The sequence below is a fragment of the Athene noctua genome, chromosome Z (genome assembly GCF_965140245.1).
Source record: "Athene noctua chromosome Z, bAthNoc1.hap1.1, whole genome shotgun sequence".
NCBI classification, from domain to species: domain Eukaryota; kingdom Metazoa; phylum Chordata; class Aves; order Strigiformes; family Strigidae; genus Athene; species Athene noctua.
Genome location: NC_134077.1, coordinates 72415324 through 72441607, shown reverse-complemented (window position 1 = coordinate 72441607; position 26284 = coordinate 72415324). Strand labels below are relative to the sequence as shown.

Genomic DNA, 26284 nt, shown 5'->3' with positions numbered 1-26284 from the left:
AGCACTTTATTCAGTGTGTAAGGAGCAAATGAAGTAAGCCGTGCTTTTAGCATGCCAAGAGGCAGAAACACTGGAATGTAACAAAGACAAACTCACAATTCTACCAGTATAAACATTCAGTCAACATTCAAGGACTGTCAAGACTACACCACAAGAATTAAGATGCTTTTTATATATCCCATGATGCAATAATTGAATTATAAATGTTAATGGTGATTCAGAACTTTTCTTACCTCACATTATACCCTAACTGGCTTCTGCAAATCTCTGCACTACATTATGCATTACGAATATGGTTTATTTGCTTTAAAATATACCATGAGAGAACTTACTGACAGAAAGACTGTTTTGTCAGTACTGTTTATTTCTGCCTTATTTATTTTCCTTGCTGTTATACCAGATCAGTTCACATCTGTACAAATACCTATTAAAATACCTATGTACAAAAGTGGCATCCTAAGCTAATCCGAGGTGAGGTGGAATGGTTTTATTTGGATAAAGGGCCTTTCTGAAATTTAAGTTTAGTTAAACTCAGATTCTAGCTGCTTCGCTACAGTATTATTTGGGTAGGTTTTCTATTCTACAAATTTTTTAATGTTGTTTCTCTGAAACTCTCCCCTAATGTTTAAACATTCTCAAAATTAAAGCAAGTTTGGGTCTAAAGTAGTATCCCACCTTGCAAAATTTTAAAGGTTTAGGGTTTTTTTCCTCCCAGAATTTGGTTTTAAAGTGTTTTTAGTTATTATTACTAATTTATCCCAGAGTTATTAGTTAAGAAGGAATTCTGTATTTGCTACCAAAGCAATGTAATTTGAAAGCAAGTTATTGCATGCAATTTTGACCGAATCAAATAAGCGCTATGTACTAGCATTACTGAATGTATTTCATCTAGTACATGTTCAAACTGTTCTTCAGGCATAATCCATTAAAATTTGCAAAGCCAAAATAAAAGAGGGTGGAGGGCATGTAAAACGTGCATTCTATCATGCATAAGAAAAATCAAAATTCTTTAAACAGCATTTATAAGTTCACACTCACACAGCTCAAACTTCAGTGCAATGGCTAAATCATTCAACAGTCAAAGAACAGAACCATGCAAAGAAGAGCAAGTTCTTAAAAAGAACTCAACCAAATAAAAATCCCCAAAACTGTTATCCAGTATCCATTCTGCAACGCAAAGGTGAGAAACTAAATCTACAAAAAGGCTGTTATGGCTTAATTTTGTTTTGCAGATTAATTACACAGCACTTGAAAAATGGAAAGGTGTGGCTTCTCCTCTGACCAGCAGAGTTAAAAATCTCTCCATTTTCCTTTATCATCATGGGATACTCTTTAGGCAATCTAAATTATTAAATACTTGCCACTTTCAGATGGACACAAGATCAAGTGTACCAGTTAGGATTTCACATTCACAGTACATAAGAAAATACACATGAAAGGAAAAGTAAAGGGTTAACTTAACAAGGATTTATTCACAGGAATACATGTAAGTAGAGAAAAAAAAACACAACAGAAAAGCTAAACAAATGAAATGAAGAGGATCCAAACCAACTTTCACTCTGTAGCTTTAAACTTGCACCCTTGTGCATTTAACTACATCACAAAGGGCCACCAACATGCGCCGATACAGTGTAGATACCCTGCATTACATCCATTAACTTAAACATCTCTTTAAGATCATGCTTTGAACAAAAAGAAAGCATAGAAGGTAATATGTTGAGTGGGAATAAACACAAATACAGCAATCATGTCATCAACTTCTACAATTGTCTTTACGTGCCAACTAACATTTATGCAGCCTTTAACGGGTCTTACCATGTAACTCATTTTTAAAGATTCTGATAATATCACTAGTATATAACCATGCAGAAAGCACATCACACTGACAGCACAGAGGCAAATATTTTGCACAGCTATATCAGCTTTCCACATTGTGCAGGTTACACACAATACAATATCAATCTTATTCTTAACAGATCCTAGAAAGGTATTTCAAGGCCTAATTGTTTACTACAGTACTTTATATCTATATTATTAGTAAGTTCCACAGAATCTTAAAAAGGAATTTTAAATGCAGGGCTATATTGAATTGGTAAACTGCAACACAAAACTGGCGCAACATAGGTAAATGTATACCAATTTCACTCTATGTGATGCAAGCATGCTACTTTCCCACTAATTTAAATGACTTCTGATCACTATGAGCCAGAACGCATGCCTGAACCTTAAACTGCACGTTAAGAATAATGCCTTACTCTAGAAATTAAATCTAATTAAGTACAATAATCAAATCATATCCACTACTTTAACTCTTTTTTTAATGTAGAAATTAAGATGTCAATCTTTCCTTTGAAGTGTCCCTCCCCTCGCCCCAAAATGAAAGGAGTGACTCACTTGGCAGCTTGCAGGTTGCTTCATTTTGTCCAAGTTAACCTTTATTAATTTATGATAGGGTTTCTATATTATGCACTGCAAGTGCCTGCTCCTAGACACAAGCTGCATTTCAACTGTACTAACTTCAGTTGTGTAGTTCTTCATTAACATGCAAATACTCAGGAATCCCATCAAGCAGGATGAAATAATGTAGAAAACCCTTACTTAAAAAAACATAAAAGAAAAAAGAAAGCCTTTTACTGTTTGTGACCCCCATTCTTAGGTTTCCTTTATTGTGCGCAAAGTAGTTTTCCTCTTTACGTATCCCTATGGTTCAATTAAATGGTTCTTATTTTGGTACAATTCCCCACTATATTCCAGAATGTGCTGTTTTGTGACTAGATTCTTTGATTCTTTTTTTTTTTTTTTTTTTCTTCTTCACATCCAGTGCAGAGTTGTAATAGGAGACAGATTTCCACCCACAAAGGCTCCAGATGTTAAAACATTTCCCAACATCGACTTAATACAGTGACGGCAACACCTCCCTCCCGCCCCTCCCAGTAGGGTTGGGATTGTACTGTATTCCCTACTGGTTTACCCTTCCCCCCAGTAAAGGGTAACATTTTCCCTGGGTGCAGAGGCTCCCTCATAGTCTCCCAGACTGAAGGACCTGTAAAAGAAAAAGATAAAGGTATAATTATAACTTACCTTAAACCTTAACTGACAGATCTGTGCATAAACAAAGAGCTTTTTTTTTTTTTTTCTTTTTTAAGCAGTAGGTGCCAGCCCTTAACTTAAAGACTAATTTATGCCTAGATTTTCCCTTTTAAATCTGTAAAGAAAAGAGCCTGCTTATATCAGGTAAATTATTAGTCATGAAACAATTTTGTATGCTTTAAAGCTACACTGACAGTTCCACTAGAGTGGCTAAGCTTAGATTTAAGATAAAAGCAGTCCTACCTATTCTAACAAGCTTTTCTGGTTTTAGCATAAAATTATGATGCAGTTATGACACTGAGAAAGAATACTAAACTTACCTGCTACTGACCTAACAACTTCACTTTTAGGTGGTTTAAATGAGACAGCCATAGTGCCTTCTCAGTTCAAACTGAGAATAATGGTGAATTTTATCACTTTATATTCCTCTTCATTAGAAGGAGAAAACACCCTTCTGTCAGAACTAAAAGGCCCTCATTGATAAACACGCAAATGTTTGAAATTGGTTTCTTTTTAATCCACTGTTCAGTTCAAACATGTAATTCAAAGAGGACTTTGAAAAAGCTTAGACTGACTTTTTAAGTAGTTGTCCATTCAACAATAAAACAGAATGGCATGATTCACTCCCATAGTTTTGGTACAAAAAAATTTACAGCAAGTACCAAATTTATATAAAGACTGAATGAATAGGGTAGTATAATAATCTCTTCACAGTGACACATTACTTCACACATGGGAAATTTGCTTTATACAGTGTGCACAGGTAACAGACCAAGCAAAGTGGTATAACAATGTTTATATAACAAATTCTAGAATGCACTATCACTGTTCTTTGCTGAAGTTGAATCATTCTCCACACAGAACTGCAACAATTCTGAATTGGTGCACAAAATGCTACATAGCAATAATAAACATATTTGCCTCCCCAAAACATCAAGTCTACAGTTACAGTAGTTATAGATTAGCATAATATCCTTTATTCAGTGCAAAGATGTGGTTAGGAGTATATTGGACTTATGGCTAAAGTGTGTTAAAAAGCTTGCTTTCTTAACCTAGAGGAATATTCCTGCTTAGACCACATCTGCCATCTACAAGCCTATGTCTTTAGTATGATGATTTGAGGATCATATTTATCACGTTGCTTATTAAACTTGAATTGGCACTTTGTTATCCCTACACTTCCAACCTTATCTTGACACACCACTGTGCATATTAAACAGTCACTTTTTCTTTCTTTCTCTCTGTAAAAATAAAATAACAGAGTCAGACGACTGTTTTTGCTGCAGATACCATCATCTAGGTATACTATCGTACCTGGTTTTTATCCTTTCTTATAGGAAGGAGATACCTCATCCAGCATCCATAAAAAGTTCTAGTCTGATGAATTAATTGTTTCATATAATACAAACAGGGAGGAAGTCTGTTATACAGCTCTGTTTAGCAAGTAAGATTTGTGTGCTTACCTCCAATTATGGGATTGCAGCTACAGTGCATGAGGTTAAACTCCATAGTAAGCTGCAAGGCGCTCTTTTAAGGGAAGGGGAAACTGGTCAGAGAAACGCCTCCAATTCTCATCCCCAACTTGATTTTTAAATCCATGAAGAATCTACAAACAAGAGGAGGGAAGTCAAGATAATCACTAAACACAGGATACATTATTTACTACCAATATTTGCAGTAAGCCACAAACTGCTGGACTGTACCATCTGTCCATCTGAATTCTCCAATACTGAAATGCTACTAAGAAACAAAGGAAATCTAGTAATATCTTTCTCAACTGAAATTTTTTTCTTTTAAGGCTGATGTACAAAATATACACAAATTAGTGCATACGTATCTGTATTTTTAATGAGTAAGGTGACTTGCAACCTAGAGTTAGTCCATTTCAGAATGCTAAACACTTTATCATTTGACACAGTTTATATATGTTAAGATTACCATATTCACATTTCTTTTTTAAAATGCATAATATGCTGTGAGAAGAAAGCTGAGCCAAAGCTGCAGCCAGCATTTGACAGAATGAATACCTGTCCATTTCTAGCACAAATAGATATAGTGCTAAAATCTAAACCAAAAAAAACCCCAAACCACCACACACTATACAATCCATTTTTTTCCCATTGTTCCTGAAAGGCATAATTACTGTTGGAAACAACATCTAACTGGAGTACAGTAATCATATATTCATGAGGAACTAATCTAAAAACCATGCATGACATCACTTGAAGAAAGCTTTGCCTCCTTTCTTGCATGGCAAAGACCACAAAAGAATAAGCTTTAAAAAGCAAGGATGTCCTTATGCCAAGAACCATTTGTCTAGTTTGAATGCATTAGATTCCACATGGATAACTTGGAAATAATCTGAAAAAGAGGAGCCTAACTTACTGAAACAAGTATTCAAATGCTGAAGGGCCAGTGCAGAAACATGCACTGAGACTGCCCTGGACAATCATCAGACACCATCCTGGACTTTCTTTTAAGCTTGTAAGTATTTGCTGTTTCCTTCCGCTGACACAAGACTAATCACAGCTGTGCATTTTCTGGATGTGATGTTCCTTTGAAGGAGACCAGTTATCTGACAAGCTAACTAGAACAGTAAGATTTCTGCTCTTAAAGATGGTATAATAAATTTCTAGCTTCTGATGCTCATCATGGCATTACTTGAAGAAGTGCCAATACTGATCCATGATCCTAGTAAGTACTTAGGAATATGCTCAATTTTTGCTTTGAGAGGAGTTATCATGAACTTTTGACACACATCCTTCCTAAAAACAGAGACTTCACTTTACAACTTATGAGGGGAGCCACATTACTGAATAATAAAACAACATCCGCTCATGAAATGGAAATGTTTCTTTCGTTTTCTTTTTTTTTAAAATCTAACACACTAGTGCCAAACATCCCATTCTGGGTGGAGTCTCTGTGTTTATTTCACACAAGGCAAACAGTCCTTTCCCTTAAATTCTATTGACATTTTGTCTAGGGATGTATTATTGGGTATAACTGTATGTTAATTTCTTGAAACTTGCTCATCCAAGAAGGATTTTGAGGAAGATTAAGCAATCCCAAAAACTTTTTGGCAAGAGTAAGAGAAAAAGATCACGATACCACGGGAATATTTTTCATTTGCAATTTTCTAGATACTTCTCCAAAATAAAGTAGGCATCTTTGAGGGGAAAAAAAGTCTTAAGCCACAGAAATCTATTTTCTAGAAAAACATCTTGAAATCTGCTACAAAACCCCTGTTCTTCCAAATGCAGGCAACACATAGTAGGCTGGACATTATGGAAAGCTCTTTGAGGATGATCATCTGTTCAATTAAGATCTCAAGTGAATTTTTCAACACTTAAAAAAAGTTTGGAATAACACAAATGCATACAAGAAAATACAGGTTAAAAAAGTCAGGATTTTTATGTTATTTTTTTCTGAATACTTATGACTCTCCATGACCAAACACATTAAGTGCTAACAGTGGAAATAGAAAGCAAGTAAAAAACCCAGAGGGCCCAAAACAACCATCGTTAGTGTTGTATTAGAAACCTTACCTTACAGAACATGTCTCGGAGATCATCTTTTGGGCTAATCCATGATGCAACGGCATCACAAAAAAAAATAAAGTCCTATAAGATTAAATAATCACATAGGTTAGAAATCTCGATTTACAGATCTGAAAACAATGCCTGATGTTCATTCTATGAACTATTCAGGGTCTTTCATTCTATTTCACAACTGGTCTTACTTTTATGTATTTATTTGCCAGTTGATTCAGAAAATAATGGTAAGTTATTGTATGCCTAAGTGTTCAGAAATAGAAATAGCTGAGTGTAGGAATAGCTTTGTTTCATCAGGTTTTTGATTAAGTAAAACTAGAGTTTAAAAGTAACCAACTTTCTACTCCCACACCACACTTGTCTAATGTTAATTCTTCTAGTACACATACCAAGCTCAAGGACTAATCACCTTAATAACAACCAACAAACTCAAGACCACAGTTGGAACACTCACTCTCTCATGCATTTCCGGGTTGGGAAAAAAGCTCTGCTATTTCTTTAAGCAGAGCCAGAATTTTTTTCTGGGACACGCAGAATGCTTATCATGCAGGTTCAAAACTAAAGCTACCCCAAAACCCCTGTATTTCGTCCATCTGTTGTGATGCGTACCTTCTACTACACCATTAAAACACCTGTCTTTAATCATTAAGTTGATAATGCATGTGGTTTTGGGTAGGAACAGAGGATAACAACTAGAGCAAAGGCGAGCTGGGATAATGAAAAGCATCCTTAATTATCTCCTCCCCTTAAACTACGTGAAAGAACAAATGGACAACAGAAGAGGGAAATGCTAAGTATTTTCAGGAAGAGTAATTCCTGAAAGGGAGGGAAAAGTCAACCTTCATTTTTCTCTTAGAAAATATTACATCTTCAGCTTCACTTTGGAGGTGTGGAGACTAAAGAGCAAATCATATTCTATTCCTCAGATATACCATTTACTTTAAAGAGATGCATGTTCCTTGTCACATACTGACTATTTAAGCAATATATCCAAGGCTGAAACAGAATTTTCCCTATCCAAGTTTTAAGACTGAAGGGGTGGTTACTGGTTTTTTTTCTGTTTCTTGTTTTAAAAGCCTAGGTTACATTTGGAAAACAGGTTTAAGTAGCTTTTGCCTTGTATCTTCATACAGATCCTGACCGCAATCTGACAGAAGCATCCAAATAGTTATTTTAATCAAAGTTCACTATTTACACATACTTTGTAAGTAAAAGACAAAACCTGAATTTAACAATGCTCTTCTCCTTTCCTTTGCTAGGTGGTAATTACTGAAGCATCACGATAGGCATCATTTGCAACATAGACATTTTGGCCTCCTTGACCTCAAAGTAAAGCTACACAACGTAATACAGGTAATCATATAAAGCTAAACTTCTTCATAGTCCATATACAGCTTTCACTAAATTTCACATGAATAACCAAACCAAAAGAAGTTAAAATCTATTCACGTATCTTACTTGGACTACTCCACTGGGATTGACCGAGATCATGGTACATATCCCACGGAATGCTGAATCCTTTTCCTCATTGTCTCTTATGTTTCGCAGAGAGGTGCACCTAGCAAGTTGGGAGAGCAAAACTTAGCAAACTATTACTTTTTCTTCAATCAAGTCAGAACTAGATGGCAGTATTTGATGGAATAAGTCACACTGATAGGATCATTTGAAACACTATTTTGAACACTTAGAAAAACACTTGTCTTTACTAGCATATTCCCATTAGGCATCGTCTCCAGAATCCTGTTCTCCTGTTGCACTATATACACTCAGAAAGTGTGACCTGTATTCCATTAAATACAGAAGAAACATATATCTGAAATATTTATAGAAACTATCATTATTAGAAGCGGAACATGTAATACTATCACAGTATGAATTAAGTCAGATACCACTTACAGAACAGTTATTTAACTTTTACAGCAGCAAGCAAGCTATTTTATACATAACGAATCTATAAACATATATTCCTTACAGCAATTCAAGCCTCAGACTGAATTTTAAGTAAAGTAATGCACGGTTTAAATTTTACAGTATTTGCATGCATTGTATTATCATTCTGGTGGATTTTAAAATGCTCTTTCATAGTCAAGCTTTAACACAGCAAGCATGTGACAATCTTATCCCATGCATAAATTAGTCGTTAGCCACAACATAAAGAATACATGACGGTGCTACTAAAAACTCACAAACCTGATAGGACAAGATTAGTCACATGGTTGGCAATGATTAAGGATTGAGATTTTGTAACCAACTGAAAATATATCTAAAAGTGAGATAGAGAGAAGAAAGAAAGAAAGAGAGTGAAGAAAAATGAATTAAAAAAAAAGATTGAATAATACACACCAGGGTCTTATAAACTGCTGTAGCATGGGGGCCACCTCTTGAGGACAAACGTAACCAAGACGACCAATTGTTATTGCTAAGGTAACGCAATCACGGTTATACACCACCAAACGCCAACCAAGACATGAGCAAATGAGGGGGGAGGAGAAAAAATAAAGAAAAAACAACAAATAACTCAGAAACAGAAACCAACAGAATCCGTGTATGATAATAAACATAAGATTTCACCAGTGCTGTTTATTACCACCCCCTAAATAAGAGGCAGCAACATATATGGTATACTCTCCAGGGTAAAAGAAAAATTAAAGTAAATGAGAGAACACCAAAAACACGATTTAAAATCCAAAGGCTTTCTGATATAAACAGTCATTCTGCCCTCTTCAGAGGAATCTCTTACAGTAGATTTACCTACCATACATTTTGAAGTTTTTATTCAAATGTACTATTATGGATACTCTTGATAAAAAGCAATTAATCATTTTCAGTTTTAGTATGAAGTATTCTAAAAACTTTTTTTTGGTAATATTTAGAATTCAAGATTTTAATATACCTACTCTATCAGTAAAAATACACTTATACATACTTTTACATGGAAAATACTGTAGTCTACCTAAATGGGCTAAGCAGATGAAACTTCTCAAAGAGCACCAAATATCTGTCAACTTCATAATCTCATAGAGAATTTAAAGTGGTTCCTAAATCACAGCAACTGACTGCAGAAAATCAATTCTTTAATCCCAATATTTCTCCTGTTCACAAAAGGCTTCCTCATAGAAGTCATGTAAAAATCTGACTTCTGATACCAAGGCATGAGGACACATAAAAAGCAAGTTGCTTCATCACATGATTAGGTAGTTTGGTCCTTTGTTCTGAGGGACAGACTGAAGAAAATATCATCATGCAAATGTGTTTTAATGGTGTTTGCTCAACTCACGAAAGATTAATCTTTAGAAAAAGGAGAGGGTGGGGAATAATGTATCAGGATTACTTGAAGCAAAATACATGAATAATACTAAAATCCAGCAGATTTATATGAAGCAGAGAAAGGAAACCTATGTTCAAGGGACATACTATGCAACACTCTAATTAACAGGCATTTGTGAACAGTTTCATGAAACATGCAATAAAGCAGATGATGCTTTTTCCAATGAAAGTTTGGTGTAGGATATACTAACAGTTTAAAACATACTAATTCCATGAAAGTTGAAGTTCACTGTTAATGTACTGTTTCACCCTGATGTTATTCAACCGCAGTATGCAGTGTCTAAAATCTTCAGCTGTCTAACTTATAAAACTGCATTGGAAGTGCTACTTTCAAATGAAAATACACTTTTATCTGCAAATTCTCACAGCTACAGTCTGTACAAGGAATAGTAATCTCTGTCAAAGCTCAACTTTCTGGCATGTACTGGTTATTTTTTATGCAATTACTTAGGGTGGTCTCATGTTTCCACAGAAGTGTTTTCATAGCTCATTACATAGCAAGCGAAAGCAGAAAACAGTAATATTCTTGCTCATACTAGTGGCATGCAGCACAATATCCTACAACAAACTTATTATAAGTACACCACACTCAACATTTATTTGCAGTTATGCATCCACATTTAAAGTAACTATTAAGAGAATTAAAAAAAAGTCAGTGTTTGGATGCTTCCAAAAGTTCTCTAACAATGATGGAAGCAAACATTTATGTACTGGATGCCTCTCAGTTACAGGTATTACACATCCATCTGTGCAGAGGAAGGGGATCAGGGCAGGGGTGGAGGGAAAGAAAATTCATATTGCTGTACTATTACATGGTATATTTCACAAGAAGGTATTTCCTCCAAAATTCTCTTTTCAAAGAGTAGTACCGATAATATGCCAGATAACTAGGTAATTTTTCCTTCAAGTTCACCTTCCATACTAAATGTAGGTAGGGGGAGGGTAGCAATGAAAGTGCAGCTTTTAAGTTTAGAGAATACCAGAGGGAAAATATGCATTGATAATTGCTCTCCAATTTTTCTCTTGCTTAACTCAAAAATATAACTGTATCACTGAATTTGCATAATTTTCAATCATGTCAGGTATAAAGACTAAACTGTCATTTTCTTAGAAGATAGTTAGTTTTCAAATAGAAAAAAAAAAAAAAAGATTCTCAATTAGTAAAATAGTAAGCCTGTCGAATTATTAATGAAGTTTTGCTCAAGTATGGAAGGTGCTCTTCAATACCAGAACATGCCCTCTATAAATGCAAAAGAAACAAGCCTCAGAAATTCTGATTCAGTATGGCATTTGGGGATTGCTCCTAATTTGGAAGGCAAAGCTGTAGGCCAGAACATAAAACATGCATGTCGCTATTTGAATTCTTTTCAGAAATCTGTTATTAGGTACTTATATTAAGGTAATATAAGTTAAACATAATTTCATTTGTATACATTTATGTGGTGGTAAAACTGCCATCACAGATCTAGATTTTTGTGCATGATATTACAAGTTTATCTTAGTAGTTTTTGTAAATTCAAATAATTATTTGTTTTATAAATGCCAATTACATTTGTTTCAAACACTAGACATATATATACAGTACACGTGTAAGGACATGCATTTATTAAAATGTCTGAACTAAGTCTTTTAAGTGTTACTGCATACATTTGTCATATTCAATACATAAATAAAATTAGAATATTTAAACAGATGATAATAAATGTTATAAAGGAGAGGAAGCAATTTTTAAGAATCTAGATACATGATAGATGCTTTGCTGCAAGACTGAGACTTGTAAGAGCTTCTGCAAAACAGAGTTGCTTTTGCTTATAAAAGCCAAATACATAGCAATAAAATCAGTTCTGGTGTGGTTCCCCTATTCAATTTTTAAAATAATTATAAAAAGATTCTCTAATTCCTTTCACCATGTATGGTTCAGTTTTTGGGTACCTGTGTTCTCTAACAACGTCTTTGGTGTGTTGGGTCTGTTAATTATTTCTACAAGCTGGTGCAACACCATTGGAATATAAGGCTGCATCTCTATACCTGGAACAGCCAAAAAAAAAAGATTCAGAAGAAAAAGACCATTAATATACATAATCTAAACAGACTGGTTACATTGAACTTACTACCAAGGACAAAAATCTCAAATTTAATTTAATTTTGAACATGAAAGTATCACTAAAAACACCCCTAAAACCACACAGACAAACCACACTAAGTATGCAGAGATTCAAAGAAAAAATTATATCTTACCCATCTGGATGGAGATTTCTCCAATTGCCCAGGTGGCATTGTTACACACAGAAATGAATTCAGGGTTTAGGTTGGTTCCCAAAATTGGCATGAAATCAGCTAGAAAGAACAAGATTTTAAAATTTCATCACAAAATACAACCATCTTGTCCCATTATTATAAGATCATGGGAAAATAGAAACTCTCTTTCTCCCCTTTCTTTGCTGGGGCGGGGGGAGAGAGGTTAAGAAAGAAGAAGAAAAAAACCACAGCAACAAGTACTTGTAGTTTTATAATACAGTCGAACAACCCTGAAATCATCTGGATAGCTATGTAATCAGCTATGCTTCAAAAAACAATGAAGCCTAGAAGGCAATCACATCTTGGATTAAATTTTAAGAAAAAATTAGTCACAGAGATAATTATAACATCTGCCAAATTTTAAATTCCAAGCCTGCCCAAGCGTTCATTTAGCAAGTGTATCTCTAGAAAGAGACAGCAAATATGGAAGTGTATAACTGATGCTACTTTCCTACTGAAATTAAAAACAAAGCAAAAAAGTAAACCAAATCCTACCTTCTAGCCAAGTTTTCTAATTTCAGCATTTCAATATGTAATTTCATCTAACAATAAATTCAAGAATGACAAAAAAGGTATAAATTCAAGAATTCATCAAAGCAAGCGACTGAAGTCTAAGTAAATCTGTTCTGCTGTATTCCACCACAACAGGTAGTTTGTTACATTATAAAATCAAGGTCAAAAATGAACTTTTGCACTGTCTACAAAAATAAGAACATATCTTTTAAACACAAGAATGCAAAGGAGAAAAGACTACAGGCCCTTGCTGATGAAGAATGAAAACTCACAACACCATGAAAAGGCAACTCACAGAACAGGGAGTTTAACAATGGTTAAATGAGCCTCTCTTACCAGTTTGTAAAACAAAGTTAATTGTTTAATCTGTAAAAGAAACATACCTATGCAAGGCTTAACATGCTGAAAACAGGCCTTTGTCAGATCACCTAACAATGCAAAAGAACTCTGCCGTACCTCAGGCATTTTATCCTAAAGAGAGGAAGAAAAATATTACAATTCTACAAGTGTTTCTGATGAAGAAAGAAAATCCTTGGATCAAACAGGTTACTCATCTCACCTGCATGCATTGGTACATTAGTGTCAGGATATTGCTGCGAGCCACTAGCTGTTCAATGTTGCCTCCAAGTCCTTCAGCTAAACCACTGAGTAAATCAAGAGCCACAATCATGAAATCTTTATCTGGAGCCTCATATTGGTCTGGTTGAGCATTATGCAACTGCAACAAACAAGTACATGTTTTCGAGATGAGTATTATATTTTCTCAAGGGTATGCATTAAAGAAAAAGTTTCAGAACTGCAGCTTTATTTACATATTCAATGGTTACACTACAAATCTCCCTGCAAACCCCTAACTTTACATAGTTAATACACTAGTTTAAGGAGATACTCTGAAAACGGTGGAATAAAATAGAAACATACCATGGCTTGTGCAAGGGTCTTCTGCACCAGATTTACACAACGCTGGTACACAGGTTCACAGTATGGAAGAAAGCCAGATTGCAAGGCAGTAGCAACTGACGACAGGCACTAGAATTAAAAAACCAAAACAACAAAAAAAACCAAACCACCAAACAAACAACAGAGAGAAAACAGTCACTACCTGTCCTCACATCTCTCAACTGGCTTTCAGCTGGGAGAAGCAAGTTAAAAGGTATCAGCATTTTAAACATACCCACATGTTACTGATTAAGTAAACATGACCTAGAAAGGCAGTACCAATTAGTTGAGCCAAGGCAACAATCTGAGTGTTGCTACTCTCTCCTACATATGCCAGTTAAGAATATTTCTGAGCAGCAGTATCTTCTTAGACATAGCCAAGAAAGCATATACAAAACCAGTTATGATAATTCAGCCAGCACTAAGCTTCAGTATCTTGACCATGTACAAGCCCTCACATTACTTAAGAGTTATGAAAATAATTTTTCTAGATATGTTTTCCCGCTTTACACTTCAAAAGTACAGAGAATAGACTACATGATCTGGTTCATACCTTCAGCTTACCTGACAACAGTTTTAGTGGAGGGATGAAGGGAGAGCAAGGGGAAGAAGATAAGAATAGAAGAGGGATGGAACAATTTCCCCCTCTAAAAAGAAACCCATCAAAGAAAACACTCTGGAATGGCAGAAAAAAAATCTAAAATATTTTTGTTAAAACTGGCATTTCCTCAGTCACAGAATTTTCTTACTAGAGACAGAATATTTTCTCCATAATGGGAAATATCTAATACTAACAGCTTTTATAGTCATACTTTCTAGCAGGAGCATCTTTAGTAAAGTGTAATACCTAAAATATGTTGTTAAATTTTCCATTTTTTTATCATTTACCTCTAATAATGGGAAGAGATCTTTATCTTCATCCTTCAACATGTTCCACTTCTGGATTAATGGAGGCATTAGCATCTGAATATACTCCTGTTTAGGATGAAAATGCATCAGCTGCTGAAACACTTCACTGCATACTATTTTATTTCAAAGCTAGAAAATGGATGTATTAAGAACTGATACATATTTTACTTTTTCAGCAAAAAAATCTTGGATGTACTGTTTTTCAATTATTGTTGCAATGCATAGAAGTAGTTTAATATTTACAATTTGCATCTTAATATTTTTTGCTGAAGCACATAAGTACCTCTGCAGAATGAATCTTTTCCTCTAGGTTTGATATCAGTCTAGCTGCCTGGGCTGTTATATATCCAGTCAAAAGGACACTGAGCAAGGCATCCTTATAACGCTGTTCCTCCAGAAAGTATCTAAACAGCCAAGAGGTGCTGCCAGCTAATGCTGTGTTCAAAGATATAAAACTCTAAGTGACTGAAGAAAGTCCCACCATCACCATGAGCTCCCATTTTGCTTCCTCCTGGTACTGTCAAATGTCAAGGTAGCCAGGGCCAGAGAGACTGAAAAAGGTCCTTTGATGGTGTGGAGTCTCAGATTGCAAGTAAAATGCCATGGAAACAACTCAAACTGTTTTATTCTAGCGTGTCTATGTCATGTGAAGCACTATAAATAAACCAAATTTCAATAACCATAAGATGCACACATGACATGTATGCATATTCTATTAAGTAATACAAGTACACCAAAACCACTCCACTATACTTGCCAGTGTTATCTGTACTTTGTCCAAAGGATTATGTGCTTTAACATATAAAATGAATGCCTGTCTCAATTTCTGATAAAGCAATTTCTAGCGATAATGTGCTCCAGTACACTGGAAAGAGACACACACAGTAGCTTAGCTATACTTCAAGTGATTATTAAAAAAAGCATGGTTATTAGAAATTAAAACACACATTCCACCAATTTCTCTGAAGTCCCATTTCATGTCTATACTGATATATGTATTTCCTCTGAGCTGAAAAATTTTGAAAAAAAAAAAAATCACAATGAGAAGCACATTTCACAAGCCACAACACACATTTATTCAAGATAGCAAATATTCATGTAGTGGGAAAATGATATGCAGTCTATGTATGTTACCTGTAAATATTTAGTATTTTCAAAACTCACACAGAAATATCAGCCTTTCTGTTTGATAACATATAAAGCAGAAATACAAAACACTGAACCGGTTTTCCAGCTATGATGAGTACTTGTACAGAACATAAGGTATACTCACTGGTTTATTTAGATGATGTCCTACAGAATCTGCTAGAGTTCCTATAGCATCATAAAGAATGAGCAGGTTTTTATGCTGGTATTTACTAAATGCGAAGACCAAAGTGTCAAGTATATACGCAAGATAAGGAACAAGCTCTGTACAAGCTTCCTCTTCCAGAGTAGCAAAGGCACTGATGGGACAAAAAAACCAGGTCAGTATCTTGCAAAAAACAAAACAAGACAACCCCAAAATGCCCCTGACTATACATTTCTGCTTAAACATAAAACTCTAATTAGTCCTCAAGTTCATCCAAGATACATTTTCAAAATGGTATTACTGAGAACCTCAGTCTATTTTGATTGAGCACGGAAGGATTCAGCTCTTACATTGTGGTGAACAAAACTTAAAAATATTGTCATAAACTTCTTTTATGCATATACAGGAAGCCCCCACTGAGAAAAGCGTTACTGTACATAAGTTACAATATACTAACTGAAGTAGTAGGAATCATAACAAAATCAGTTTACTTAAGGTAAAAAGGCCCACTGTCTTTAACATGCTGTAGCAGCACCTAGAAGCCATAGAGCTGTTGTGCTAGTACAACACCAAACTCAGCCTGTATGCTCAGCAGTTCACTAGATAGAAAAACAGATACAGAAAGACAGAGAAAACTAAAAGCAAAGACAGGGCATAAACAATTTCAGACAGCCTTGGTCAAATCACGTATGACAGCATTGTGGAAACTCTTCAGGTTGTCTGTCAGCAAGGTGCTGACACACAGTTTGAACAGCAGCATTAAAACCAACCCACAACAAAGAAAAAAACCCTATGCACCAGACATGCTGTTTCAGAGAAACATTAAGGAAAAAATTATGAGCTATTGAGGATTTACTGGTCTATCTTATGCCAACAAGATTATTATTAGCCTGTCCTTGCACTAAAAATACATGCATCACAGCATGAGATGAATAATCTCCTAGCATGCTACCAAAACCAGAAATGCCTTTTTAACACAATACAACTGTGACCACTAAGTGGCCAGCATTCTTATTTTATTCATTTATTACTTTATCATATTGTTCTGAAGTATTCTTTCAGAAAGGCATATGATGTGAGCAGGAAAACACATTTCAGTAAGTACCTTTTTGGGTGTCACCAACTAAAGACGCAGTTTCTCAACAGTACAGAAATGAACATTAGACATCTGCTATGATACAGAATTTAGTGATGAAAACACAGTTCCTACGACCGATTTTCAATTTGGCAGACTTAAACAAAATGTGCAACTGTAGGGATGCAGCTTTTTGCTCCTCTCCAAGAAGGATCATCGCATTTCCTTGCAATTCAGAAAGCTATGAATTATGTTTTGACTTGTAACCGCTCTAAATTTTCCTTAAAGTGGAGTTTCCTAGACAGTTTATTTCTTAAGCTGCAACAGTAATTTTAATGAATGTCTGCCCTAAAGAAAGCATTTCAAAACACACTATAAATTTGCTATTGAACTTTAAATAGAAGAAAAATCAGGTGTAATTTTTTAGTATTTCCATTTTAACTCTTTCTTACTACTTTAACAGTTTTCACTGCTCACTGCACTTCCTTCATAAGCCCCGCATGAGTTTATTAAATAACTGCAACACAGCTGTGTTCGACTACACGCACATTTCAACCATGTTTTGTACAAGGAAAGTATGAACAGAAGTGTAGGGTTTTTGTTTGTTAGTGGGGGCTTTTTTGTTTGTGGAGTTGGGGTTTTTTTGGTTGTTGTTTTTAATCGAATTTGCACATAATCTGATTCCTTGGATCTAGAAATGTGGGAAACAATAGTCTACAATAGAAGACTACCATTATGAAAAGACAGAATGAAGCGGATGTTAAAGCCCAACAAATTTGCAAGCCCAATGTCTGAAAAGGTTTAGAGACAAAGAGGAAACAGTGTTTAATACTCAAATCTTACCAAGTATATTTAATTAAATTCATTGTATCTGTTCTCAGGCAAGGATACATCTACCTCTTTTGTGCAAAGCTTAGCACAAGATCTTTGACTTCAACCATGCCCTTAGGCACTACTGGTATTTGTGGGTGGTGTGTAATAATAATAGTAGTAGTAGTAGTAACCACAATGCTACTACTTTTAAAAAAACCTGCATGTTTCAAGTGTTAAGAATACAACCAGATACATATCTAACTCTACTTTACCAAGAAACCTTCTTGGCAGTCTACCATGTAGACTCCCGCTCCACACAAACTGACATGTAAAAATTTTATTTGATGAGTTTCCTGTACAAGAGGTGCACTCATTCCATTAGTGCTCTGTCCATTAAAGGAGCCATTAATTTTTATTTTTTTTTATTAGTAGACAAGTGGGAGAAAGGAATCTTATCCCCCAGGATCTCCCTTCAAGAGAATATCTCTTGAAATAACCATAAGCCAAATGTTTTGGTAACCCTGAACTAAATATGTTAGTATAATGTTAGTATAACCTTCCATTGCAATCAGTACTGATCTTATTTAAAAAAGCCAGATTTCTGGTCAGTGAAATATCACATTGAAAATAAACACGTTTCACAAACAGATAATTTCTTTTACTACAATAAATTATTTAGTTTGGTGACTCATATACTCTGAGAACAAACCGGACAGGAGAAATACAAATTAACTTTTTAAATATTATTACAACTTGGAGTAATTTGTTACTACTCTAGAAGAAGCTGCATCTACTCTAATTTAAAAGAGAAAAATACATTAAGAGCTATAAATGGACTCACGCATTCATTGATAAAGGCATTAAAATAGTTTCCCATGAAAAAAAGCAGTGTTACGGAGAGTGCTTTGTGCCTAAGTTTTGGCTTACCTGCAGGCAGCTTCTTGTACTCTCTTGTTGCTATCCAGGATACGCTTTAGCAACTCAGTCATTAATGGCTTCAAGTATGTGTCTGGGGGTTGACTAACTACCCAGTGTGCATAGCGACTAAGAGTCCAGCATGTAATGGAGCGCACAAGAGCCTTTTTGTCGGAGAGGCACTGAATAAGGTGAGGGATCAGCTCAGGAAGATATGGAATCATACCCTGCATGCAGCCTAGAAGGCAAAAAATAGCTATTGCAGTACCAGAATTAACAAAAAGTTCTATTGTTTTCTGTTTCCTAGAAGGGACATTTTCATTATCACACAGGAATACATTTCAACAATACACAGTGTACCTAATTAATATTAAGTCCTAAAAAGAAACCTTACATAAACAATAATTTAAATCCCCAACTAAACTTACATTAATTTCAACTACACTTCTACTTCAGTGTTTCCCTAATCTCAGAAATTCTGTTTTACTAAATGGAGTATGGCAAGTAAATCCTAATAACGTGAATTTATAAAGCTTGGAGATCCTACATCAGTCTCCTCAGAGTAACCAAGACAACAAGTAGAGAAAGAACCGGTCTTGACAACAAATCATCACACTACTTGAAAGGAATCCTTCAGAAATTAAATTTCTTGTTTTCTCCTAGTATCATAGAAATACTGACCAGCTATAAAAACTAGACGTTTCAAGTCAGCAAGGGCAATAATACAGGGAGATCTGTGAGAAGTACTAACTTTCAACTGGCTTGACTTGAAATCAAAACCAAAATTTTCCGAGTAACAAAGAAAAAAAATTATGTTCACTAGGCACTGTGGGAAAAGGAAAGTAGTCAAGGCATGGACCAAGATGTGTTCCTTCAGCTTGCAAAAGGGACAGAGATGCTGGAAATGCAGGCAAAAAGCCAAACAAGACTAAGTGCAAAGTAACAGAGTTATCATATTTAAATTGGAGAACCATCCACAAAAAGCAGCTCAGGGCACTGAAGTCACTGGAATGGTCTTCTCCATTTCTGAAAAACTTCAGTGAAATATAAGGCCCAAATTTATTAAATTTTCCTTTTCCATAAAATCAGTGTAATATTTAATGAGACACCAATAAATATAGGCTGCAGAGTTAATAAAGGGAGAAGCAAAAGCAATTATCTAAGATGTTTAGCTTCTCAAACATGGATAGATTTGAAAATGAAAACTTAAATAAACTGAAATCACCAATTAGTAGATGTAGACATTAACCACCAAAATCAAACCAGATAATGACATTACTTTTTTGTATAAGTAAATTCAGCAGGAAGGAATCACAGAGCCACTTTGGAACCAATCAAAAGTTCAGCAACCTAATATGCACTGTTGTCTTACCTTCAGCAATTGCTCCAAGAACAAGGATACCAGATTCTTTAACTACCCATTCAGGATGGAAAAGCAATTCCTTCAAAAGAGGCAAGATGTGTGGCAGAAGTTCGTCACGAAATACATTGGCTAGGACATCTAGAGCAGCAGCAGAACATTTCCCTGAGGGGAATTAACAGTGTTAATCTTGGGTTTATTACACAAGTAGTCGCAGTTAGGCAATATAATCCTCATTTTAACTTTGAGCTGCCAGTGGAGTCTCAAGGCATTAAGAGGAAAGATACTTCCATTCCACTGCAATACACAGTGATCCACTGTGCTCTGGTACAAAGCCACAGCTCTCAGAAAGCCAGTTTTGCAGCTCTTAAATAGCCACTGAAAGGGCATATACATTGAGGGTATTAAAACATTCACTGACAGGAACAATACCGTTATATTGCAACATTATATAAACTACATGCTTTCAGGATGGTGGAACACTAAGGGAGAGGGAACATCTGTGACATAAATGTAACACAGAAACTAAGGAGAATGGAGAAATGGCCTAAAAATACTAGCATTTGATTCAAAAGGAAATACTCAAACATGATCTATGTGTCGAAGTAAAAAAAAAAAAAAAAAAGACAAAACCATCCAATTCTGGAGACTGGAAGAAACTTGCTGGCCTCTGCTCTGATTCTGTGATGCACCAATATGATACACCTCAAAATTTCTTTGAAAGTGTTAATCCCATGTTTTTAGCAAACAGAAGCTCATGAAAGAAAAATCAGGAACAACTTCAAAACAGGATTCAGAATCCTTACTGGTTTTCTGCTGTGGTGTTGTCATGTCTAGAAAAAATAAAACTAAGGGGATTTTATAAAGAATTATTTTATTACAGAATTTATACTGCACTTTTTGCTTATTATGATCTCAGTTCCTTCTTAATCTGTCATAAAGGATCCAACTGCTCTCATTAGTAAGCAATGCTGTTAATTGTCAAGCTGCGCTGATGCTTCCTCTCTTTTCAAATGGGAAGTCAAATATAGAACACTAGAAAAGAAAGAAATAGGGCACACAGTTCTGATTTTCAGATACACCAAATTATCTCAAATCCAGGTAACATGTGTCAATACAGATTTCTTAACTGTTCTGCTCTTTCAGGTCACTATTCCTGGGCAACTTTAGCTTCCTCACCATCTTAAATCTGTGAACCACAGAGCACCCTCTGTCATTTCAGCTATCTTTTCCAGAAAGTATGTATTTAATTCTGCCATCTCTACACACAGCAGTGACAAGAACAGCATTATGAATCTAGCACTGTACCTTTTTTAAAAAGAGGTTTTATGGAAACAAACATATACGCACATTTTCTTGTAAAAGGAAAACAACACCAATGATAAAAATTTAAAGAATTTAGATATGTCTCAAAATTGTTTGACCATAAGCTTCAAGGTACATTCACCTGTTGTGAAAACTTGGGGCCTTGGGAAAAAAAAAAAACACCAGTATGTGGATGTGTCCAAATCTCAAAACATTATTCCACAATGAGGCTGCTTGCAAAGTACATTTAAGTCTGATTTGTCAGAATTTCACTAGCTATTTTCTATCACTGAGCTTAAAAATCAGTTTGTGGTGTTTTCTTTCCTTACCACATAGCCTATTGGCCTAAAGGTCCTTTGACCCATACACAGGCCAGCAGAACTGTGGTATCCTCAATAGCTATCTTCTCTCTTTATAACTAAGGTACTATAGTCAGAAGCAAATTCCTCACACAGAAAAAATCCCTACTGGTTTTTTTTAATTGTTTTTTAGTGTAAAGGCTGTCCATAGTGGCATGTTCACATGGAAAAAAAACAAACCAAAACACAAACTGATTTTAGAGGGAAGGCTGAAGTAAAACAAAGCATTAAGATTCCTCCAGCTATCCGTAAGAGGTTTTTTTAAAAACTGAAGTTAAACAGGCGACTTTTCTTCAGGATTTTCATTCTACAAGATAAGTTTAGAAGTTCTGTTGAACTGCATCCAGTAAACATTTGTAGCTCAATCTGTTGTATTTGAAATAAGAAACAAGCTGACAGATGGCCATCTTTTGCCAATACAGTTACATAGTCTAAGTGTCACCTGAAAGACTACCTCTCCACCTCATCCACCAATTATGTCAGCAGATAGTTCTTTTTGTTTTCAAAAGCAAGGTCTCAGCATTCCTAGAAGTCCTCTTTTTACTGAGGTCCTTGTATTACACAAGTAGCTCTGTTATAAAACATTTTGTTACTCTGACATACTTAAATTCCAGTCAGAAATAGTATCATCATCATCAAGTTCATCATCATCATCGTCATCATCTTCAATACGATCTTCTTCATGTTGCTGAGCCACTGTCCGTGAACGATGAAAACGAGGTCTTATGTCCTGTTCACTATCTGGAATAGCTTCATCTTCTTCAACATCCCCCTGTCATCAGAATGTTCAATTAGATAAACTAGTCCAACCATATTGCTCAAGAAAGTTAAGAATGTAGTTTTAGTTCAAGATGTTGTAAGCATATAGAAGATTCAGATCCCACTTGCACTGCCCCGCTAACTAAAAATGCTATTGTTCCTGCATTCTGCTGCCCCATTTACCAGAAAAATGAAAGGAAGATAGAAGTAAGAGAGGTAAGCTCACGCACAAAATATACTTATTGTTAAAAAATTACTCTTGGTGGGAATGAAATAGAAAGAAGTAGTGATAAAGAAATTCTGGTACACATTCTAAAATGTAGTCATGGAAAAAGCTGCTTATTCAATCTAGAAGGCATTAGAACTAATTCTGAAGATTTTTTTAGGGCTGCATTGTTGCAGTAGTTCATGAGTAACAGCATCTGCTAAGCTGGGTTGGAGGGGGCAGGGGCAAAGCAGGAAAGCCTGCAGATTATTTTCAAAAAACATGGCAGCAGTTGCTTTTAGTATCTGGAAGAGCACACCTTGATCCAGAAGTCTAATTCTCCATTGAACAGATGGTAGGCCAGATCTATCTATTCTGATCTGACTCATACTGATCTACAAATCAGAAGCTAGCCAGATATTCTTACAGACTAAAAGAAACTGACTCTCACCTTCAACAGAATAATATCAATCTCTGAATATTTCATACCATTTACCAGCACAGGTATCAACCTACAAAGAAATATCGGTACATGTCAAAATAATACATAAAAAAGCAAACCAGTTTCAGTCACCTGGACCATAATTTTGGTTGTAACCCTCATCCCCACCAACCCAAAATAATAATAGAAAAAAAAAAACCCTTAGTCTGGTAACAAAAACTAGTACTCAAACCAAACTCCGTATCATAAGGTTCATCAATACTCTGTAATGTGAAAAAGTGTTAGTTTCAAATAGCAAACTTCTAACTAGGGGTAGCCAGATGGCACAACTGAATTTTAAACTTAAGAATACGAACTCCCATTATAATGCATGATCAACAAACTGGGTCTCACCAATAGCACTTGTCACTATTTACCTGTGGTTGAAGACTACTCACTACTCTTAAGACTGAAGCCTAACTACATTAAGCCCTCCTACCCTTCTGTGATTACTTCAGTAAAACAAGTCCTCAACATTGCAGAGATCTTGACTAATCTGTATTGGGATTTACTTTGTTGTTAAAGTCATTATGACTATAGGACTTGCTCCCAACTGTAGAAATGTACAGCTAAAAAAATGTAAGAAGGGAAACAAGTCTAATACTTCACACAACACACACACAAACAAAAATCCATTAAAATATATATTACAAGTCAAATCAAGGTAATGATGACCATGGACAGACCCAGCACCAGTGACAGGCTCAATCTCTCTTTATTCTGCAGCTAAGAAGTTACTGGTTTTGAAGGTATCAGGCCATCAATAATATTGATGCATTGCAATGGCAATGAATTTTGAACTCTGAATGAAGGAATAGTAAGTATTCCCATTTTAACCAATTTATTGGCATTTTTGCAGCATACTTCATGAAGCATGCAGGAACTATGTATTTTGGAAGAGAGACTACAGGAGCAAAATGGAACAAGATGTTAAGATACCACATGAATAGGTTTTTCAGAAGATCTTGTCCCACCTAATCTAATACAAAAAAAATTTAAGATCATCCTCAAGTGCTGACAAACTTACATAGCTCCCTAGTCAAACAAATAAGCTGCTTTCAACAAACATGATATTGAAAGACCATGAGAGAAATGTAGTGTTATTTGTTTTTCTAGAAATTTTAAAGCTTTTTTTTTAAAAAATAGAAAGCCTGAGTATGATACTGTTGCAGTTTGAATGTTCATGTAGGCCAGAAGAGGATTAATACAACTAGTTAACTCGTATTCTCAGTATAAACACATCATGTATGTTGGGAAGGGGGTGGGTAGACTCAAGAATTGTGCTATCAATTCTTTTGTCTTGAGCTACAAGAGTTGGAATTAAATAAAACTATTTTAAAACTTTAAAACTATTTCTCATAACATTGGGTCTCCCATTTTCAACTCCTATTCCTACACTGCTACAGTGGGTGTTTTAATCTCAATTCTCTACTTTCTAATTGCTTATAAAAACTGAAATTTTGCTTTTTTGAATTGCTTCACTTCTGTAATGTTTATTTTTACTGAGAGTGTGCCTCTTCTGTCTGTGATTCTGTTATTCCACTCAAGATCTTGAGAGAACTGCCCTGGTAATTTCAAAAACCTTCCATGTATACATAAAAACAAAGAGTATCCTTTCACTGAGAACACTGAAGAATTCATTTCCTATTGCAAAGGACTTCAGATTAGTCTGGAAAAAAGTTACAAGCACTGTTGCAGACATGCAGATGTTTGTGTCTCAAACGTGGATAGTTATTCCCAACCAAAGATCCATCTTTTGAGTTCAAGGATAACATTTGGAAACTTACAAAACATAGTTTTTGAAACTTAAACTACTATCAGACTGCAGAAGTATGAAGGAACACATTGTACTTGCTTTCAAGTTTAAATTGCAATGGCAATTGATATAAAATAGATTCCTGAATCCAAGTGATGTCATACTGCTTTGCTATGTTGTTTATAAAACAGGGAACCCTGCATGACTCTGCACACAGAATCATTGCACAGAGATGCCTATATAACCAACAGTCAAGACAACATGTTCATGATACACCAGATATTACAGGTAACATCATGTCGAGTGTTTGATCTTAAGAGCACATTAGCACATATTCATTTATGTGAAGCTTAACAGCCTGTTCAGCTTAAGGTAAAGCATCATGGTGACCGTTTAGGTTGCTTCTGAAGGTCACTGGGTGTGAAAACCTCAGAAGTCTTTTCAGTGAATTCTGTGCTACAGCCATTTTTACTCTGCACAAGAACTAGCTACAGGAAAATTATTCTAAGCACACTGCAAGCTACATACAGTCTCTGTAAGAACAATCATATAAAGTCAGCTGAAGTTTAAAGATGACTATTTCAAAATAAACAGGAGTTGTAATTTTTAATACTTACTTAGTAAGATGACGACATAATACATCTTTACAAATTGGCTGTTCAGCCAAAGTCAGCCAAAACTCACAAGCCTCCAAAGCCACATTTTCATCTTGGTCCTGGGTCCTCTGAAGCATGTACTACACAATATAAAAATAAATTAATTGTATAAGATAGAAGTTTTAAGTGTCCAGAAGATGCTACCAACATTGCAAAGTGCGTTCACAAAACCAGACTATGCTACCATGGAACAAAACAGGCATGAGACTACTTAAGGCTATCCTGAGAATAAGCTAAGAGACTACTTAGTGCTTAATGATTAAGGTTCTAAATTTCTTCATTGTTTAAGTGAGAACATTATTACCAAGAAACTGCAGAGATCCAAGATAACAAATGACAGTTTCCTCTGAACAGATTGTTTTAAATTTATTTTTTACTCCCCCTTTGCACTTTTGAGCAAAAAGGTACAACTATAACCTTAATAAAATGGAATAGCTTCCCTTCCAAATCTTGACTATGTGACAGGATGTAATTACGTAGAACCAGTAATGGAAAAAAAAAACCTTCACATTTTTCTAGCATGAATGGTAATTCAGAGATTCAGTACCCAATTTTTAAGCTTGCTATTAAAATTTAATTATCCTTCAACCAAAAATAATCAAACACCTGAATAAAGAGAAAGTCCAAGTAGACTACTGCTACATCAGTTTTAGACACAACTGTCAAAACAATTTAGGGAAGA

At 35.2% G+C, this 26284-nt stretch overlaps 1 protein-coding gene across 3 annotated transcripts in view; it reads right to left on the bottom strand.

Moving 5' to 3' along the window:
- Window positions 1–1445: 1445 nt before the first annotated feature.
- TNPO1 (transportin 1) overlaps window positions 1446–26284 on the bottom strand; it is an 88466-nt gene continuing 63627 nt past the window's right edge. For all 3 annotated transcript variants that reach the window (XM_074933103.1, XM_074933101.1, XM_074933102.1), the window contains 17 exons: window positions 25564–25682; window positions 23161–23221; window positions 22349–22517; window positions 20094–20246; window positions 18734–18959; window positions 15901–16072; window positions 14607–14693; window positions 13701–13808; window positions 13339–13497; window positions 13163–13250; window positions 12207–12305; window positions 11901–11996; window positions 8985–9060; window positions 8100–8199; window positions 6636–6710; window positions 4554–4696; window positions 1446–3043 (listed from right to left, as the gene is read on the bottom strand). In XM_074933103.1, coding sequence (XP_074789204.1) covers window positions 4589–4696; window positions 6636–6710; window positions 8100–8199; window positions 8985–9060; window positions 11901–11996; window positions 12207–12305; window positions 13163–13250; window positions 13339–13497; window positions 13701–13808; window positions 14607–14693; window positions 15901–16072; window positions 18734–18959; window positions 20094–20246; window positions 22349–22517; window positions 23161–23221; window positions 25564–25682 — 1896 coding nt within the window. In that variant the 3' untranslated portion in view covers window positions 1446–3043; window positions 4554–4588. The remainder of the gene's footprint in view (window positions 3044–4553; window positions 4697–6635; window positions 6711–8099; window positions 8200–8984; window positions 9061–11900; window positions 11997–12206; window positions 12306–13162; window positions 13251–13338; window positions 13498–13700; window positions 13809–14606; window positions 14694–15900; window positions 16073–18733; window positions 18960–20093; window positions 20247–22348; window positions 22518–23160; window positions 23222–25563; window positions 25683–26284) is intronic.